General features: G+C 41.0%; 1 protein-coding gene across 1 annotated transcript; it reads right to left on the bottom strand.

Moving 5' to 3' along the window:
• Positions 1–2,505: 2,505 nt before the first annotated feature.
• KRT28 (keratin 28) lies at positions 2,506–10,315 on the bottom strand. Its single transcript, XM_059148327.1, has 8 exons — positions 9,845–10,315; positions 9,302–9,384; positions 8,639–8,795; positions 7,521–7,682; positions 7,310–7,435; positions 4,196–4,413; positions 3,122–3,177; positions 2,506–2,844 (listed from the first exon to the last, which is right to left on the bottom strand). The coding sequence occupies exons 1-8, from the start codon at positions 10,292–10,294 to the stop codon at positions 2,702–2,704; spliced, it is 1,395 nt and encodes a 464-aa protein (XP_059004310.1). The 5' UTR covers positions 10,295–10,315; the 3' UTR covers positions 2,506–2,701.
• Between the last annotated feature and the right edge of the window lie 7,742 nt (positions 10,316–18,057).

Below are 18,057 nucleotides of genomic sequence, written 5' to 3'. Positions count from 1 at the left end.
GGCCAACGAAAGGCAGGGTGCCTCAAAATATGCCACTTTGGCATACTGACTATTTTATTTTATTTTAGTTTTTTTTAAAGATTTAATTTTATTTGAGAAAAAGTGAGTGAGTGAGAGAGAGAGAGAGACCACAAGACAGGGGAGGGTCAGAGGGCCTAGCAGGGAGACTGATGTGGGGGTCAATCTTGGGACTCTGGGATCATGACCTGAGCTGAAGGCAGGTGCTTAACCGACTGAACCACCCAGGTGCCCCTGGCATATTGACTATTTTAAATAAAAGCTACTTAAAGGATAGCTGTATAAGAAGGACACTCAGACCTCCTCTGTCCCCCTGAAAGCAGGAAATAAATCTCCCATGTAAAACATACTCTATACTAAGAGGTAAAGAGATGTCCTTATTACCGAAGATGGAAAATTTAGAGCCAAGAAGGTTGTATAAAAAACTCTTGTGGGACGCCTGGGTGGCTCAGTTGGTTAAGCAGCTGCCTTCAGCTCAGGTCATGATCCCAGCATCCTGGGATCCAGTCCCACATCGAGCTCCTTGCTCGGCAGGGAGCCTGCTTCTCCCTCTGCCTCTGCCTGCCATTCTGTCTGCCTGTGCTCGCTCTCTCTCCCTCTCTCTCTGATAAATAAATAAAATCTTAAAAAAAAAAAAAAAAAAACCTCTTGTTACTTTTTAGTGATTTACTACCACAGCCCGAATTCCATTTAGAATTGAAGCTCTCGGGGCACCTGGGTGGCTCAGTGGGTTAAAGCCTCTGCCTTTGGCTCAGGTCATGATCCCAGGGTCCTGGGATCGAGCCCTGCATGGGGCTCTCTGCTTGGCAGGGAGCCCGCTTCCTCTCTCTCTCTGCCTGCCTCTCTGCCTACTTGTGATCTCTGTCTGTCAAAAAAAAAAAAGAATTGAAGCTCCCAAAGCTACATTTTCTTTCTCCTGTCAATTGCTTACAGATTTAATTTTCTCTTTGTCTAAAAAGTATTAAAAACTGCCTGCCTGGGTCATGTCTTTGGGTCTCAAATTCATTATTGGGTCTCTGTGCACATGTGATAAGACTTTGTTTTTTTCTCCTGTTAATCTGACACATGTATATTAATTCTTAGTCTAGGTGGAAGACCTTGAAGAGTCGAGGAAGAATTTTTCGTTCCCTTCACATGTATCAGCTACAAAATATGGCTTGTGTTGTTTTGGTGATTCTGTGTACAAATTAAATGTCCTTATATTTGAATTTTAAATGGGTATTTCCCAATATAAAAAAGAATGACAAAATTTATGCCAATAAGTATACATTTTAATTTTAATTTACTTAGAATGACATTAAATGACAAATTTAAAAATCATGACAAGTAGAGTGCATGACTGCAGAAGAAAGGAAAAAACTTTATATTTTAGTGCCTTTAATGACACTTTATCCCTCTGATTTTTTAATGAGGGACTCCACATTTCATCCTGCACTTAGCCCAGCAAATTACGCAGCTGCCCTGTACACTGCATATTTGGGAGATTATTTTCCCATGAGTTTTTAGTATTTGCTTCATCTGATGCCTTTTGACTCAAGATTTGGTAAACATCCCATCCCTTGTCACTTCTTTAACTCCCGTGTGGCTGTTGCATTTTTGGGTAGAAGTCCCACCTTCTCTAGAGCTTCTCAGAATCAGGCCACATACTACAGAAATAGGAGAGCTGCTCTCCTTTTAGGGAATTTAACATTTGTTAGGACTCCTTACCCTACATTTTGATCCAGAAACATAGAAAGACTCAATAACTGTGATCATCAACCTCATGAGATTTTAAATTCTAGACCAGGTGTTGGTGGGCTGAATCTGGTCTGTTACCTGTTTTTGTACAGCTCGTGACCCAAGAATGGTTTTCACATTTATAAATGGTTGGGGAAAAAATCAGAATAATAGTTCATAATACATCAAACTTAGTTGCAGTTTGAGTTTCAGTGTTCATAAATAAGGCTTTATTGGGACATGGTCATGATCTTTCATTTACCTATGTCTAGGGCTGTTTTCTGTGATAAATGTCTTAGCCAAGTAGTTGAAATAGAGACATTATGGCCTGCTAACCCTAAACTAGTTGCTGTCTGGGGCTCAACAGAAAGTTTGCTCTAGGAAAAAAAAGTCATTCACATGAGGCTCATTGCTGTGGATCTTTCCAGAGTTAAGCCTGATCGTATGGGGAACAGTATCCTGGGAAGAAGTATCCAGATGCCCGGAAGAATTTGATAAGCTCAATACCAGGAATGCGCCATCTAGTGATGGGATTTTTTAATCACAGGAGAATTTCTGATTTTTTCCCCAGATTATTTGCTCGGGCAAAATGGTTAGTTAATTACCTAGTGAATATTAATACTTTAATGCCATGTGCTACTGACTATTATTTAAAACTAGAGTGAAAGGCAATGAAAATAGATTCCATGCATGTATGCCCGTGAATGAGATGTAGAAAAAAAATAATTGCTTATTAGTTATAGGTAGATGGAAATGAGTACACAACCACTTTTTTATTTATTTGAAAACAAACACCCAAGAATCTATAAAAGTTAACCAAGAAAACAGGTATTTTTGCTAAGTAACATCGGTAAGGGTAGAAATGTTTATTTATTTTGTTTTGTTTTGGTTTTTCTTCCTCTTGATATTTAGAATAATGCAGTTGTACAGGATCCTTTTCCCCAGATTTTTCTTTTCTCAATGGCGGCTAGAACGGAACCTTTTGCTCTGTTTTACCACTGGTCATTTTAGATGTCTTTTCTTCAATGGAGTGAACTCTTGATGAAAGAACTTTACCACGTTGATCTATCTCTTCAACCACTGTCTTTACCAGTGTGGTTTTGGATAATTCTAGAAACAAAACACCTGTGAATACACATATTCCAGCTAAAAGATTACATGGGGAAGGATTCCAGTGCTGGTTGTGATATAACATATTATGTACACTTTGGTTAGAGCATGTACAGATTTATCATAATAGTGGATAATTTTATCCACTTAAAATAATACTTCAAGTTCAGAGCATTTGAATTAAAATTACTTAATATAGAGCATTGTCGTTGCCACGGTATATGATTGTCATTAATGGGAAAGTACTAGCAGTAGAAACAGAACTAGGTTTTATTACCTTTAGGTGAATTCCCTGAGGCTCCTGATCCAAAGCCCTTTGATTTGGAGCATGAGCTGCAAAACAAAAACAAAAACAAAAAAACCAGTTTATTCTTTACTGTTTCAGATTACCACTTAAGAAATATTCATTGAGCCAAAGGATGGACATGAACTCAAGGAAACTTTGTACGCCAAAAACAGATCTTAGTTTTCTGTAAAGGAAAATATTAAAATTTGGGGGTATAGGAGGAGAAAATAATTAAATGTCTTCTAAAGAGAGAATATAAATAACTTTGTTTTCATTTGATTTGTTTTTTAAACCCAAGGATTTATAACCTAGGGAGAATATATATATACATATTCATACACATATATAATATAGTCTATATACACATGTATGAATATATACTTTTTCAATGAAATTAATACTTTTTTAGAGACAGAGAGAGGTGGGGGAGGGGCAGAGGGAGCAGGAGAGAGAGAGTCTTAAGCAGGCTTCTTGTCCAGGGGGGAGCCAAATGTGGGGGTGAATCTCACGAGCCTGAGATCAGGACCTGAGCCAAAATCAAGAGTTGGATGTTTAACTGACTGAGCCACCCAGGGGCACCTCCTTTTTTTTTTTTTTTTTTTTAAAGAGTTTTGTTTATTTAAGTAATCTCTACACCCCTGTGGGTTTCAAACTCACAACCCTGAGATCAAGAGTTTCATGCTCCTGGGGGAGCATACAGATTCTGGGGGGTTGTATAGAGTGCGTTTATTTCAAAGTAGCAATTATATTAGGAACAGAGTGAAAGATGGGTAAAGCCTGGTGGGGGGTAATCTCGAAACCTACAATGATTAACATGGATACGGAATGGCGTCTTCTCGGGGGACGACTGGGGTCATCCGAGGCGGATGAAGAAGGGGCTGTGATGTAGAAAATATGGCAGGGCTGACCGCAGAGGGAAGAGGTGGACACACTTCTTCTCTGGAGTGGGAATTTAGAACAAAAGGCTTGGAGGCATGGAACATGGAGGGACAGTCCATGGTTGTGGTTTGAAATAGGTAACAACCTATTCAGTAAAATAGCGGATTTTCAAATGGAATTACTCACTTCCCATCTCCATCAATCAGGCGGCAGTAGGTCTCGATCTCCTTTTCCAGGTGGACCTTGATGTCGAGGAGCTGCTCGTACTCCAGCTTCTGGCCCTCCGTCTCGGTTCTGACCTGGTGCAGCTGCTCCTCCAGGGCCCCGATCTGAGCCTGGATCTGGGCGAGCTGCTCACAGTAGTTGCCTTCCGTCTCGGTCAGGGAGCACTCCAGGGAGTGTTTCTGAGGACAGGGGATGTCACAGCAAGGATGAAGCCACTTTGAAGACTATGCAGAGCTTCTCAGCAAACAGCAGCCCTGTTTCCTAGATGAGTTTTGGAAATCTGTGGGGCTCATCACAACCACACAGGAGGTGCAGAGGAAGGGGAAGTCGCATGCATTTCCCTGGGAGGGGATCTGGCATGTTGGAGGACCTGATGTGGCATAAATGACCCTTTCCCATGAGACTTTTGACTCTTCCAATGGACTTCCATGGTATTTAGGTAATATTTCCTATCGTGATGAACCTACATGTTAAAACTCTCTTTGGGGGATAGTGCAATAAGAAATCATATTGAAAATTTTATATATTGAAGTTACGTATTTTTTTTTTTTTTGGGTTGGTTTGTTTTTCAATCTTATTCTGCTCCTGTCTCCAGAAACCTATCCCACCACTGCTCCAAGGCCTTGCTTGCTGCCTTTTGTTTTTCTGCTCTGTCCTGGATTTGCGTGTTGTTATTCAAAGGTCTTTTATGAAGTACTTGAGATAGAATGAATGCCTTAACAGGGGTGGGCTTTCAACACAAGAGATGTGTTTCACAGCACAGTACAGGTCATTATTTCCACACGACTCTTATGAATATTATACCTCCTCATTTCCCCTTGCACAGCCTGTCATCTATCTCATCATGTGATGTCTGCTTCAATTAAAGTAATTTTCCTCTCCCCTTATTATAGATGAATACCTCTGGGTGGTTATTACTTCTCCTGATATTAGTAATTATCCGAGTGTCCACCCCCATTCATACTCTTTCAGTTTCCTGTTCTTGTGTGGAGCCACTCCTGATCTTACCTTATTTAAAATAAAAATTTATTTGTCAAGGGAAGGGTAAACCTGGGTCTCTCTCATTACATGTTCTGAGGTAGCTGGGCCCAAGTGTTTACATATTAAGTATTTTTCATTTAAAAATACTTCTAGTTTTCCTTTTTATTGTACTTACGGCATTATGGTGGTTTTTAAAATTTTTTGTATTACTAAATACATCATCTATTGACTTCATTCTAGGATAAAGAGGGAGTTATAAAATATTCATCATAACAGTGGACACGGGGTTTGATGGGGCTAAGAACCACTGACTTAATAAATAGGCCAATGGAGGCGTTACATGGGTGGTGTTGGGCTCTCCAGGGCGAAAGAGTGGAAGGTGAACAGGATGGTAATGGGGAGGGGGAGGCCCCGACTGGAAAGACATCAGTGAGGTGTGTGCTCTGCTGTCCAAAGCTTTAATTTTCCTGATGATGTATCCTCATATTGGTATTCATTTTATTCCTTTTTTTTTTTTTTTAAAGGAGTTGACAGGTAAAGGGAGAGGGAGAGAGAGAGAGAGAGACTCTCAAGCAGGCTCCCCGCCCAGCGCAGAGCCTGATGAGGGGCTCAGTCTCAACCCTGAAATCGTGACCTGAGCCGAAATCAAGAGTTGGATGCTTAACTGACCGAGCCACTCAGATGCCCCTGGTATTCCTTTTTAAGTCTGCAAATACTCTTCTTAATCAGAGGGCACAGCATTCCTATCTCTACAGCCTTTCACTGTAAGGTTAGCTTGTAGAGAAGGAAGGACAGAATGAACGTGCAAGTTTGCATCCTACAGGAAGCACAGGAAAAGTTTATATTACACGTGATTTGTGTACTAAACCAGAGAAGATTCTGGTTAGAATCCATCTATGACAAAAGAATCTCAGTCATGGCAGTTAGGTTCTATGCCACCTGTTTTCTAGAATTCAGTTATGTTGTCTAACATGGGCTTTTTGCGTGGCTCATCTCCTGAGCCTGAACTATGGTACTCCCAGCTGCACAGAATCAACTACTTTCTAACATCATCTCCGATGTGAATATGCTTCCCTTTTGATCTGGGAACTCAGGAATTTATTTCCTTCTGCATAGCTCAGAAACGCAAGGGCAGATCTGTGCTCAGGAATAACAGCAGCAGGCAAGGGTCCTTGGGGTTCTAGTTGCAGGGAAGCAGGGAGAGAGGCAGGGGAAGGCTTGGGTTACCAGCGAGCAGTGGTGATGAGGGTCAGGACGAGAGGGGCACCCTTGTTAAGTTGGGGGTTAGTCAGTGGCCAAAACAATCTCTAATCTAAACATTATATGGTAAGAGAGCACTGTATCTTTTTAGAGGGACTGAATCAAAATGGTTTTCATGTAGTTCTGGGTCTTCCTTACCTTCTCTGCTTGCTGCACCTACTTGTATCATAATGGCTCTTTTCTTTGGGTCACAACTTCGTGCCCTCAGGGAGCAAGAAACCCCTGATGGGGATGGGAACCATTGGGCCACCGGCATTTGCGGCAATTCTCAAAATCAAGCTTTTTGGTGCTGCTAGCTCATACCCCAGAAGGGAAGCCATTTTTAGTCCTGGATTGTCTCCATGGTAACCTCTGAAATAGTTGGCAGTAGGTGCCAAGCTGGCTGGGTGCCCAGCTCTGGGAGGTGGGTGGGGATGAAGGGGCTGACAGGAGCTCATAGGGATTCAGATAGGTACCCTCCTTTTTTCTGTCTGATGGAAAGGACCATGTGGCATGAATTGGCCTTCATCAATCCTAGGAGATGCTGGCGACCCTAAGTCTGCCTCGTGTGGCTGCCTGACGGTGTCCTGACACTTAATTTTCAGGCGGGGTAATATCCCTGCTGCTTGTTTTGCTGAAGAAGGGACAAGGGACACTGAGCGGAGGCCAGGAAGGAAATCCTCAGTGACCTCAGGAAAAAAGACACGCTCTCCGTCCGTCTCTCTTTCCGAGGGTCTCAGTGTCTGTCTGCCTTGCTCTCTTCTGCTCTAAGTATTTGGAGGTGAAGCTCTAACAGGGAAAAAGAGGGTTTTCGGGAGAGTCACAAAATGCAGGCTGACCCGCGTTCTCGCCTACCATCGCCAGGAGGGACTGCAGCTCGATCTCCAGGGTCTGCAAGCTGCGCTTCATGTCGGTCAGCTCGTTCCTGGCCGAGGTGGCCGCGCCCGCGTGGTCGGATATCTGCTGCTGCAGGGTGGCGCTCTGCAAGGCGGGGTGCGGAGGGGTGAGCGGGCCTGCACCCCAACCCGGCGGGCTCGGGGGAGGCGGGGCTGGGCGCGCGCCTCACCTTCTCGTTGAACCAGGCCTCCGCGTCCCGGCGGTTCTGCTCGGCCAGGGCTTCGTACTCGGCCCGCATGTTGTTCAGCAGGACCGTGAGGTCCACCCCGGGTGCCGCGTTCATCTCCACGTTCACGTTCCCGCCGGCCGCGCACTGCAGCGCCTTCATTTCCTGCAGGGACACGTGAGCGGGACTCGAGGGCAGTTTAGGGTTAGGGCGCGCAACTGCTCTTCGGCGCTCCTGCCTTTCCAGCCCTCTGCCCGGCGACTCTTCCCTCCCCCTCTTTCTCTTTTCATGTTTCCTGGCCTTTCCCTCCCCCAGAATTCTCTCCTTTCCGGTTTCTCTAACCGGTCACTGGGTGTTTCCCGAACATTTTCATCCATTGTTTTGGAGACTATTTTGGGGATAGTCATTTTTCCCCCCCTCTAAGGGGTTTGAAGCTGCGTGGTATAACGTTGTCAAGGAAGGGGTTTATTACTGTACAGGGTTCCGCATTCAAGTAAAGCCAGTCTCATTAAGTGGAGAAAACAGTGACATCTTTTCCTAGTCAGGTCTTTTGTGGGAAGGTGGATGGCAAAATGGCCTTTTACGAATGACAGAAATAATATAGTGCAAACAAGGATGGGTGTTTCAATGCCAAAGCAATGCACCACTTTTATTTATTTATTTTTTAAAGATTTTATGTATTTATTTGACAGAGAGAGTGAGATCACAAGTAGGCAGAGAGGCAGGCAGAGAGAGAGGGGGGAAGCAGGCTCCCTGCTGAGCAGAGAGCCTGATGCGGGGCTGGATCTCAGGACCCTGAGATCATGACCTGAGCCGAAGGCAGAGGCTTTAACCCACGGAGCCACCCAGGCACCCCGCAATGCACCATTTAAAAAAATAATTAGATTGTTCTATCAGGCTAAAAAAATGGAAGGTGCTGATCAAATGGTTAATACTTAACCTTGGGGGATGAGGTTAGAAGGGTGGAGAGTGGGAGAGAGAAAATCCTTTCTTTGTATGCCTTGGCATTGTTTAAATTATTATAATGAGCACGAAATACTACTGTAAGTTAATGACACCTCCCGCCCCAGTATTAAAAATGTACAGAATCGCGATTTGATTAGTGGTTCAGCTTCTCCTACCTCTTCATGGTTCTTCTTGAGGTACCTCAACTCTTCGCTCAGGGACTCGTACTGCAGCTCCTGGTCGGTTCTGCAGAGTGTGAGTTCGTCCAGGACTCGCCGCAGCCCGTTGATGTCAGCCTCCGTGTTTTGGTGAAGGGCAAGCTCATTTTCGTACCTTGGCGGGGCATTAAGTGAATTTCAGCCCAAGTTAGACAACCTCAAGAGGGGAGAGAAGTAAAACCTCAGTGGCTTTAAGCGGTGCATTAGAAAATGAATTGGGACTCCGAATGTTATAAAAGTATACAAGGAACGCCTTCCTCCACTCCTTTACCCAGTGCTCTGCAAGGAAATTGACTGTTATTTAGTGACACAAATTCTGATAGCAGATCCCCATTAAATAAAAATATGCCATTTTAGAATTTCATCTTAGTGCTTGGCATTCTTCCAGGCAGGCGTAGAAATGAAGTGATATTTTGTCCCGAAAATGTAATAAATATATATAAATTGTGAGTATAGCTGATTGTAAGAACATACCTTGTGTCATAGGGCATTGTCATAACATGCGTTACTTCCTTTAATCTTTTACGGTTTATTCTACTCGGGGTGAAATTGAAATTTTATTTAGCATATTAAAATTGACAGGAAAATTTTTCTAGAGAGTGACTGTTTTCTATCACTTACTTTAGCCGGAAGTCATCAGCAGCCAGTCTGGCATTGTCAATATGCAGAATTACATTAGCGTTAGCAGTAGTGGAAGAGATAATCTAGAAGAAACCAAAAGGGAGGACACAACAAACAAGCCCGTTCTTAGAATTTACCTCAGGAAACGAAACATGTGACACGATTCACTTTTGCATAAAAAAATCTTATTTCCTTAAGTGACAACTGAAATATTTAAAATTTTCATTTTGAAAAATGACAAATGTGGTAATTTCTCACCTACTCACGTAACTTTTAGAATGCAACACTTCCTTATCAATGTATATATTTCAAAACTAGTAACATTCAAGCTGCTTGAAATTCACACATTAAAGTACTTATTTTTGACTAACAGGAAGAATGATTTGTGAAAATAATTAATAAATAAATAGGAACATAAATGACAGATAACAGTTATGAAGCATTTCCTGTTTATGTTGTTTATGTTCTATATCTTTTGCTAGGTAGTTCTTAGTTTTAAATACTTTCATTGTTTTCAGTATTTTCAGATTTGTGATTTCTCACCTTATTCTTAAGATCTTCGATGATTAGGTGGTATCTACTATAGTCATGATCAAGTCCACGGCAAGATCCTGGTCCATACTTATCATACCAACCCTTGATTTTCCTCTCTAGTTCAGCATTTGCCTCCTCCAGAGCTCGCACATTATCCAGGTAGGACGCCAAGCGGTCATTAAGATTCTGCATGGTCACCTTCTCGTTTCCAGACAGAAGTCCCCCTTCACTTCCAGCAAAGCCAGAACAAGCAGCGTTTCCAAGGACACCACTAGCATGGTTCCCCCCAGGAACACTGCCCAGGCCCCCTCCCAAGGCACAGGAAAATCCACTTCCAGCAACAGAGCTGCCACACACATTGCTGCCCACAAGGCCCGAGCCTCCACTGGATGGTCTGATAGATCCAGTTCCAGACCATAAGCGAATATGCCTGGACCCACTAGAAAATCGGAGAGACATGATAGAATGAGCAGTGTTCACCTTGTCTGTAACAAGATTGCTGGAAGTTCAAAGAAGAACAGAATGTCATGAGCTGATGGTTTCTTTGGGCTTTTATACACAATTATTGGGGTGTTTCTATTTGAGTTACGCATGCCAGAAGAAAAATGGCATCATTCTGATTAGCATGAAATTATGTATAATTAGGTTTTTTTTTTTTTTTTTTTTTTTGTAAATTGATGTCTAACATCCCTGGCTGTTGCTTCAGGATATTTGTTATCTTAAATATAACAGGGTTCATTCTATATTAAGTTCATTATTTTAACTTCTAATTTGGGGTGAGTAATCCTTTACTTTCATCTAGACCATAGGAATATACCATCATTATCTGGCACCAGATATTATAAAGTTTTAAAAGTTAAGTAAGATTGCAATAGGGTACCATCAGCTAGCTCCAGCAGGGTCTTTATTAACAGAGAGGTATATAAAGAAATAATAACTAAAAAAACCCATATTTTATCCTGCCATAGCAAAAGAAAAAAAATTGTGTTATTTAAAAAATATGATCCTGGTAACTTCTCTGGTCTTACCATGATTATGACATCTACGCATTACCTTGAACAATAACATAAGTATTAACTGATTCCTTTATTGAACATGTATGGCTACTATGTCTGGTGTTCAAACCTAAATGCGAAAATGAAGGCATGATGGTAAATAAATGCAAAGATGAAAAAGATCTGGGTCCAGTCTTTAAGAAATGTATGGTCAGGATCCGGCAGAAGTTGGGTCATGTTTAGCCATCTGTGTCAAAGAGTTTGGAATGACTGGGTGTGTGTGTGGAAGGGGTAGGGGGTCCGGCTGAGAAATGGGAGAGATGAGTCAGAAGTGACCTGAGAAGGCTCTTCGTGAGGTAACGGCCAGGAAGGTAGGGGTGAAGAAGGTGGACAGGATGAGGAAAAGAGGGATAGGAGGGCTTTGGTTGGGTTTGACTGGTTCTAGGTTCTGTGGAGAAGACAGGTATAAGATTGTTTTGCTTCCAGGACAGTAAGGGGTCTCCCGGAACTGGGCTCCCATAAGCATTCTGAAGCCTGGGCAGCTGGCGCTATGGCTGTCATTGGCCTGGCCTTTAAATGTTTTCTGGGCCAAGTTGTGAGATTTTTTTTTTTAGAGCAGCAAAGGGCCTTAGACATTACCTAATTCAGCCCCTTTGTCATATGAGGCCGCTGAGACCCATAAATGTTAAGATTTGTCCAGAGTCACCAGGAACATCCCAGGTGGAAACAGCATATGTTCTAGATAGCCTAGAGATTCTGGCACCATGGGTGTATTTTAGATACAAATAATTTCTCTAAATGATCCATGCCCATACAAATACCTATTTTATATATTGCCCTCATAGGCTTAGCATGTTATCTTAATTGTGAAATTATTTTCTTAAGTTACTGAATTATTGAAATTGAAATATTAACAATTTAGGATGTTAAAATGTATGAAGAATAATAAATCTCTTCAGTGCCTGATTCATATTAATTAGCTAAGTTATTGGTGGACTGTGTATGCATTCTGCATATGTAAAAAAAATTCCAAAGAACATTTTGGGACAAAAAAGGGAAACAAGCTTTTTTTTTTTAACTTAAGTTGAAATGACTTGTTTCCCCCGTCAGCATCCTCCCTGGTGATCCCACACTGTTCACCACAATTGTCCCTGTCCTCTTATTTCCACCAGGGGGCAGTGCTCACCGGCAAATGAATGTGGCTTGGGCAGAATTGCCACTTCAGCCTGGGTCCTAACAAGCCCTCAGCTGGGAATGAAAAAAACCCTGGTAAGAAGCAACCTCAACATTGACCTTCTCAAAGTTCCAGAGCATGAGAAGTATAAAGACAAGATTTCCTTGTGCTTATATGGTGCTTTACAGCTTCCAAAGGGACTTCTTGTGCATTATCTCATTTGAATCTCAAAAAGAATCTGGGAATCAGGAAGAGATATTTCCTTCTTCTGATTGAATGATGAGAAAATGGAGGACAAGGACTATTCAGGGACGCACAGCATGAAGCTGGGTGAGTCACGCCAGAATGGGCCTTGGGATTCAGTGTGGTGGGCCTTTGGTCAAAAACAGTTATTTTAAAGTCAGATAGAATAGTAACTCCAAGGGTGCCAAAAACTCTTTTTAATGAAAAACATTAACATATTTCTTAAAAATTCTTTTCAGAATTTCTAGTTAATAGCAAAATGAAACTTTTGGCTACAGTTATACTGCCTATCAGGTGTCATTCATTCATTTTTTGTTCACTCAAGAAGCATTTAGTGACTGTCTACTATGCACAGGGCACTGTATTAGTAGTGGGACATACAGAGGGGAAGAAAACAAATGCCTTCCAAGATTTACTGTGGATAATGTTGCTGTGAACATGGCACATACAACTAGCACTTTAAGACCTTAGTATCAGTTCTTTTGGCTTTAGACCCAGGAGTGAAACTGCTAGATCATATGATACTTTTGTTTTTAATTTTCTGAGGAATCATCATATTGGTTTCTGCAGCATCTGTACCATTTATTTCCACCAGAGGGCACAAAGATTCCAGTTTCTCCACAACCTTTCCAAACTTGCTGTTTTCTATTATTATTATTATTATTATTATTGATGGTAGCTTTCCTAATCAGTGTGAGGTGGTATGTCATGGTAGTTTTTGATTTGCATTTCCCTCATGATCAGTGATGTTGAGCATCTTTTTATGTGTTCATTAGCCATACCCCGCTTGCTTTTATCTTTATAACTGTTTTCTATCTACTGAGATGCATTTTGGTACCATTTTGTTTTCTAGTCTTTCCTTCAAATTTCTTTCTTTAGAAAACCTTCCAGAGGCTCTATAGATCAAAACTTGAATAAGAGTTCCTCTTCCGGGGACGCCTGGGTGGCTCAATTGGTTGAGCGGCTGCCTTCGGCTCAGGTCATGGTCCCTGCGTCCTGGGATCAAGTCCCACATCAGGCTCCTTGTTCAGCGGGGAGCCTTCTTCTCCCTAGGCCTCTGCCTGTCATTCTGTCTGCCTGTGCTCGCTCTCTATCCCCTCTCTCTCTCTAAAAAAAAAAAAAAAACTTAAAAAAAAAAAAAAAAACCTCTTCCAAAAAGGTCATTGTCGTGGCTTTGTCATGGCTAAGCTAGCCTGTGAACCTGTTTACTCATGCTTTTCAAGCATTTCTTCTGAGGTAACTTATTCAGAGTAGGAAAGATTAATTAGAAGCTTAAGTATGTGATTTTTTTTTTCTTCGCTAAAATCCTGAAGGACAAGATTATTTTCAAAGCACTACTCAAATTCTTCCCCTAGGTAATGTCTAATATTTGTACTAATTCACGGTAATTTCCTTTCTGACTGTTACTAGGCTGCAAAGATCCCTTATGTAGCCTGGGGGTGTGAAATGATGTTTGTTTTTATTTAGAGACACTGAAAAGCAATGTGACAACTCAAGAGTCCTTCCTCCTTTATAGCGTGACTTTCTGTGGGACACCTACTTCAAAAAGTATCCTTAAAAAAATGTCCTTCATACCTGGTTTCCAGACTGGATTTATTTTTGTTGTAATAACTTGTTTCTCTTTGTCACTCAAAGATGCAACATGGGTTATTTGCCTTGTGATCAGGGTGACCACAGGTGTAGCTTTTAGGGATGGTCAACTCTCTCAAACCTTTGGGATAACCATCTGGTCCTTCCTACTTGCCTTCATCTCTTGCTCTGTTTTATTGGTCCTCAGGTTCATAGGACTACATTCATCCTAATCCTTTGTGACACACTCTCGCCACTATTTCTGCTGAGTTTTGTTTCACAGCCTCAGGATGGCAACTGGACCTTGATCTCTAACCCACAGCAGACCATGGTAATGATCAACTATTCTAACAACCTATTGTGATGTGCATGTTCATCTTTGGAGAAGCTAGATTATTTATTTATTTTTTAAGATTTTATTTATTTATCAGAGAGAGAGAGGGGGAGAGAGCGAGCACAGGCAGACAGAATGGCAGGCAGAGGCAGAGGGAGAAGCAGGCTCCCCGCCGAGCAAGGAGCCCGATGCGGGACTCGATCCCAGGACACCGGGATCATGACCTGAGCCGAAGGCAGCTGCTTAACCAACTGAGCCACCCAGGCGTCCCGAGAAGCTAGATTATTTAGCCAATAAACATATTTCTCTGGGGATGAACAGAATACTATTGTTTTTTTTGGTTTTTGTCTTGCTTTATAAAATCCTCATTTATTTGGACTTATTTAATACATACCAGATGCACACATTATGAAGGCTGTTTATATACCCTTTCTTATATAAATAAAGAATAAAAGCAAATACACTGAAGAAATAGAATTCAAAATTTATAGCAGTTACCAAATTTCAGGACTGTCTTTTTCAGTTTTTTTGATAATCTTGAAAAATCTTCAAAATTTTGAAAATATTTTTCAAAATGTATTTTTTGTTTTTTAATGAAAATGTAGTTGATATACAATATCACATTAGTTTCAAGTATACAATGTAACAATTTGACAACTCAGTACTTGTGCTGTGCTCCCAAGTGTTGCTACTATCTGTCACCATGCAATGCCATTACAATAGCATTGACTATACTCTCTGTGCTGTTATCTTATGCTCATCCATGTGATTTACTCACTCTGTAACTAGAAGACTGTACCTCCTAATCCCCTTCACTCAGTATACACATCTCCCTACTGCCCTCCCCTATGGCAGCCATCAGTTTGTTCTCTGTATTTATGGGTCTGTTTCTGGTTTTTGTTTCTTAGATTACACATACAAGTTAAATCATATGGTATTTGTATTTCTGTCTGACTTCACTTAGCATAATACCCTCTAGGTCCTTGAATATTGTTGCAGTGGGAAGATAGTGCATCCTTTTTTATGGCTGAGTAATATTCCAGTAGTAGAATTACCAGATCATATGGTTTTCCTATTTTTTATTTTTTGAGGAAACGCCATACTATTTTCCACAGTGATTATACCAATGTACATTCCCACAAACACTACACAAGTGTTCTTTTTTCACCACATCCTTGCCAACACTGATTATTTCTCCTCCTCTTCATTCTAGCCATTCTGATAAGTATAAAGTGGTATCTCACTATGGTTTTGATTTGTATTTCCTTGATAATTAATGATGTTGAGCATCTTCTCATGTGACTGTTGGCCATTTGTATGTCTTCCTTGGAGAACTGTCTATTCATGTCTTCTCCCACTTTTAGTTGGATTTTTTGTTTCGTGTTTTGAGTTGCACAAGTTCTTTATGTATTTTAGACATTAACCCCCATGGGATATGCCATTTGCAAAGATCTCCATTTGGTAGGTTGCCTTTTCATTTTGTTGATGGTTTTCTTGGCTGTGTAAAATAGCATACTGTTTCTTCACTGTCTACTCCACAGTGGGCATTTTTTAAGGGCTTTATAGGCATTAACTAATTTTACTCCCATGATAATCTCAAATGAAGGAGCTATTGTCCCTATTGTATAGATAAGAAAACTGAGACTCAGAAGGGTTGAAGTAACTTGTCCAAATATTACATGATTTGTAAATGCCAGTGCCAGGATATGAAGAACAGGAACTGTTGACTTTGAAATTTCAGCATGCTTAAAACTACAGATGACCTCTTTCCCTAATTCTCACTCTCCGGTTGGAAGGTAGGTCCACTGGGTGGACCTTATTTAGTTAACCTTACTCAAGCTACTTCCCTTATAAACCTGACCATAACTAAGTTACCTCACCATATCCTAGCAAAATTGAGCCATCACAGACATCAGACTCATGGTGGAAAGCTTTAAGGAGCATGACGCAAATTCTTCTGGAGAGACAAGCTTTTGCTGTTTAGTAAGATTCCACATGAGTGCCCGGATTGGCTCTGCTAGTCTCACTGGACACTGTCCTGCTTAAATAGCAGGATTCTGTAACTTCAGAATTTGTAAGAATGTGTACAGGATTTTTAAAATAGCTATATGATAAATCCATGTAGTAAAGAGTGATCTGTATAGTTAAAAGTAATTTTTTAAACTATAAATACCAACATCCTTGTTAAAATCAAACTTGTTTAGACAGACTATCTTTATTAAACTATAGTTTGAGTTCAGTTCAGAAAGTTCTATTTTAAAATGTTTTTCAGTTTTATTGAGATATAATTGATATATCATACTGTTTAAGGTGCGTAGCACAATGACTTACCTATTCAGTGAAATGATTACTGCCATAGTTTAATATTAAAAAAATAGTTCTTTATCAGTGAAAATGTAATATAAGTCACTGTTTAGGAAGGTATTGGAAGACTGAACAGGTAAGATGACAGGATTACCATGATTTAGACCTTTCAGGAATGAAGGTTTAGTATACCAGCCAACCAGATGAAGAACTCTGACCAGCTGAGATCCTGGCTTGGGGTGGGAGGTTAGGCAGGTTGTGGTGGGTAGAAATGGGTGGAAGAGACAAAGCTTAATAATAAACACAACTATCTCATGGTAACATATTTATATTTGTGCCATTGAGTATGGAAACACTTATTTTTTCAGAATAAGGAGAAAGGCCATTTCAGATTATTAATACTACTTTAAATCCTGGGACTTGGCTAACTTTGTTAGGTATTTTAAAAGGTAATATTTCTGAACGGCAGTGAGTATATACACAGTGGCAGCTCAGAGTCCTTACCCAGCAACATTTGTTTTAGGGTTTTACAGTGTGACATGTTGGGACTTCAACAGGTAAGCTTAGGAGACTCCTCCCAAGAAGGGAGGCTGGTACCCACATAAAAAGACATGCCAACTACAGTTGGACAGTGGACAGTTTCTAAACTACGGTAATATTTGGTGCTAGGTAGGTCACGGACTCTTGACTACAGAGCAGGCCATTCATTCTGAAATATGGTTCTGGTCATCAGTCTGGAATTCAGAGGGTAGGGAGTCCCAAGTAAATGACTTAGAAACCAGGCCTCAGGTCTTGGGGCAAACAAGCTCACATCAGTTAAGGATACAGAGGAAGGCTGTTATTTGGTAGACATGAGTACTCTAGGGACACTCACCAGGCAAGGTAATCTTAGGGGCAAATAAATCCAGCTCTTCATAAATCCACGTGCTCCATATACTAGCAATATAGTAATGTCGGCTGGGTTCTCAGTGGCTGAAGGATGTTGACTGGGTTGGCCCTACAAGGACCAGGTCTTTAGCCCTTATCACTAGGTTAAGAGTTTGGTGAACTAGGGATCTAGAATTGTCTCTTTGGTACAATTGGCATTATCATGTCTTGACAACATTTCTGTTGTTCTTCTGATAGATACCAAATACTTTCGTTGGGGTGATAGGATTTTACTGGTCTGGTAAGGAGTGGATGGTATCCCTTACAGTATATAGCAATTGGGCAGAAATGAATAGGAAGAAAATGAGGGTAGGTAAATGCGAGGAGCCAAGTAATCAGAAAATGTGAAAACTTCCGGTAACTTTATCTTTGGGGTCTTATCTGAGATATTTTAGAATTTTCAGGATTGAAATTACTCAAAGCCAGAGCACTGGGAGTTTTCCATATACTGTATATCTTTAAGAAACAGGAAGACTGGGGTCTCAGAGGCTTCCACTCTGTGAGATTACGGACATAGATCCAACATGCCCATAAGATTAAAACATTTATGCAAAAGAAACCATAATAATAATTCTGTCTTCAGAATTTCTGGATAAATCAACCTTCAAATGCTATAGTTCATCAATCTTTAAAGTGAAAACTATTAATTTAAATAGACAATTCTGACCAAATTGGA

This window comes from Mustela lutreola, chromosome 15 (assembly GCF_030435805.1).
Source record: "Mustela lutreola isolate mMusLut2 chromosome 15, mMusLut2.pri, whole genome shotgun sequence".
In the NCBI taxonomy this organism is placed as follows: domain Eukaryota; kingdom Metazoa; phylum Chordata; class Mammalia; order Carnivora; family Mustelidae; genus Mustela; species Mustela lutreola.
Note: the sequence above shows the minus strand (reverse complement) of the source record. Positions and strands in the feature narration are given on the sequence as shown.

Coding starts and splice junctions, on each gene's coding strand:
- KRT28 (XM_059148327.1), bottom strand. CDS start 10,294: ATGTCTCTCCGATTTTCTAGTGGGTCCAGGCATATTCGCTTATGGTCT. Junction 8,796..9,301: donor GCTGATGACTTCCGGCTAAA/GTAAGTGATAGA, acceptor TGCCCCGCCAAG/GTACGAAAATGAGCTTGCCC. Junction 3,178..4,195: donor CTGATTGATGGAGATGGGAA/GTGAGTAATTCC, acceptor TTTGTTTTGCAG/CTCATGCTCCAAATCAAAGG.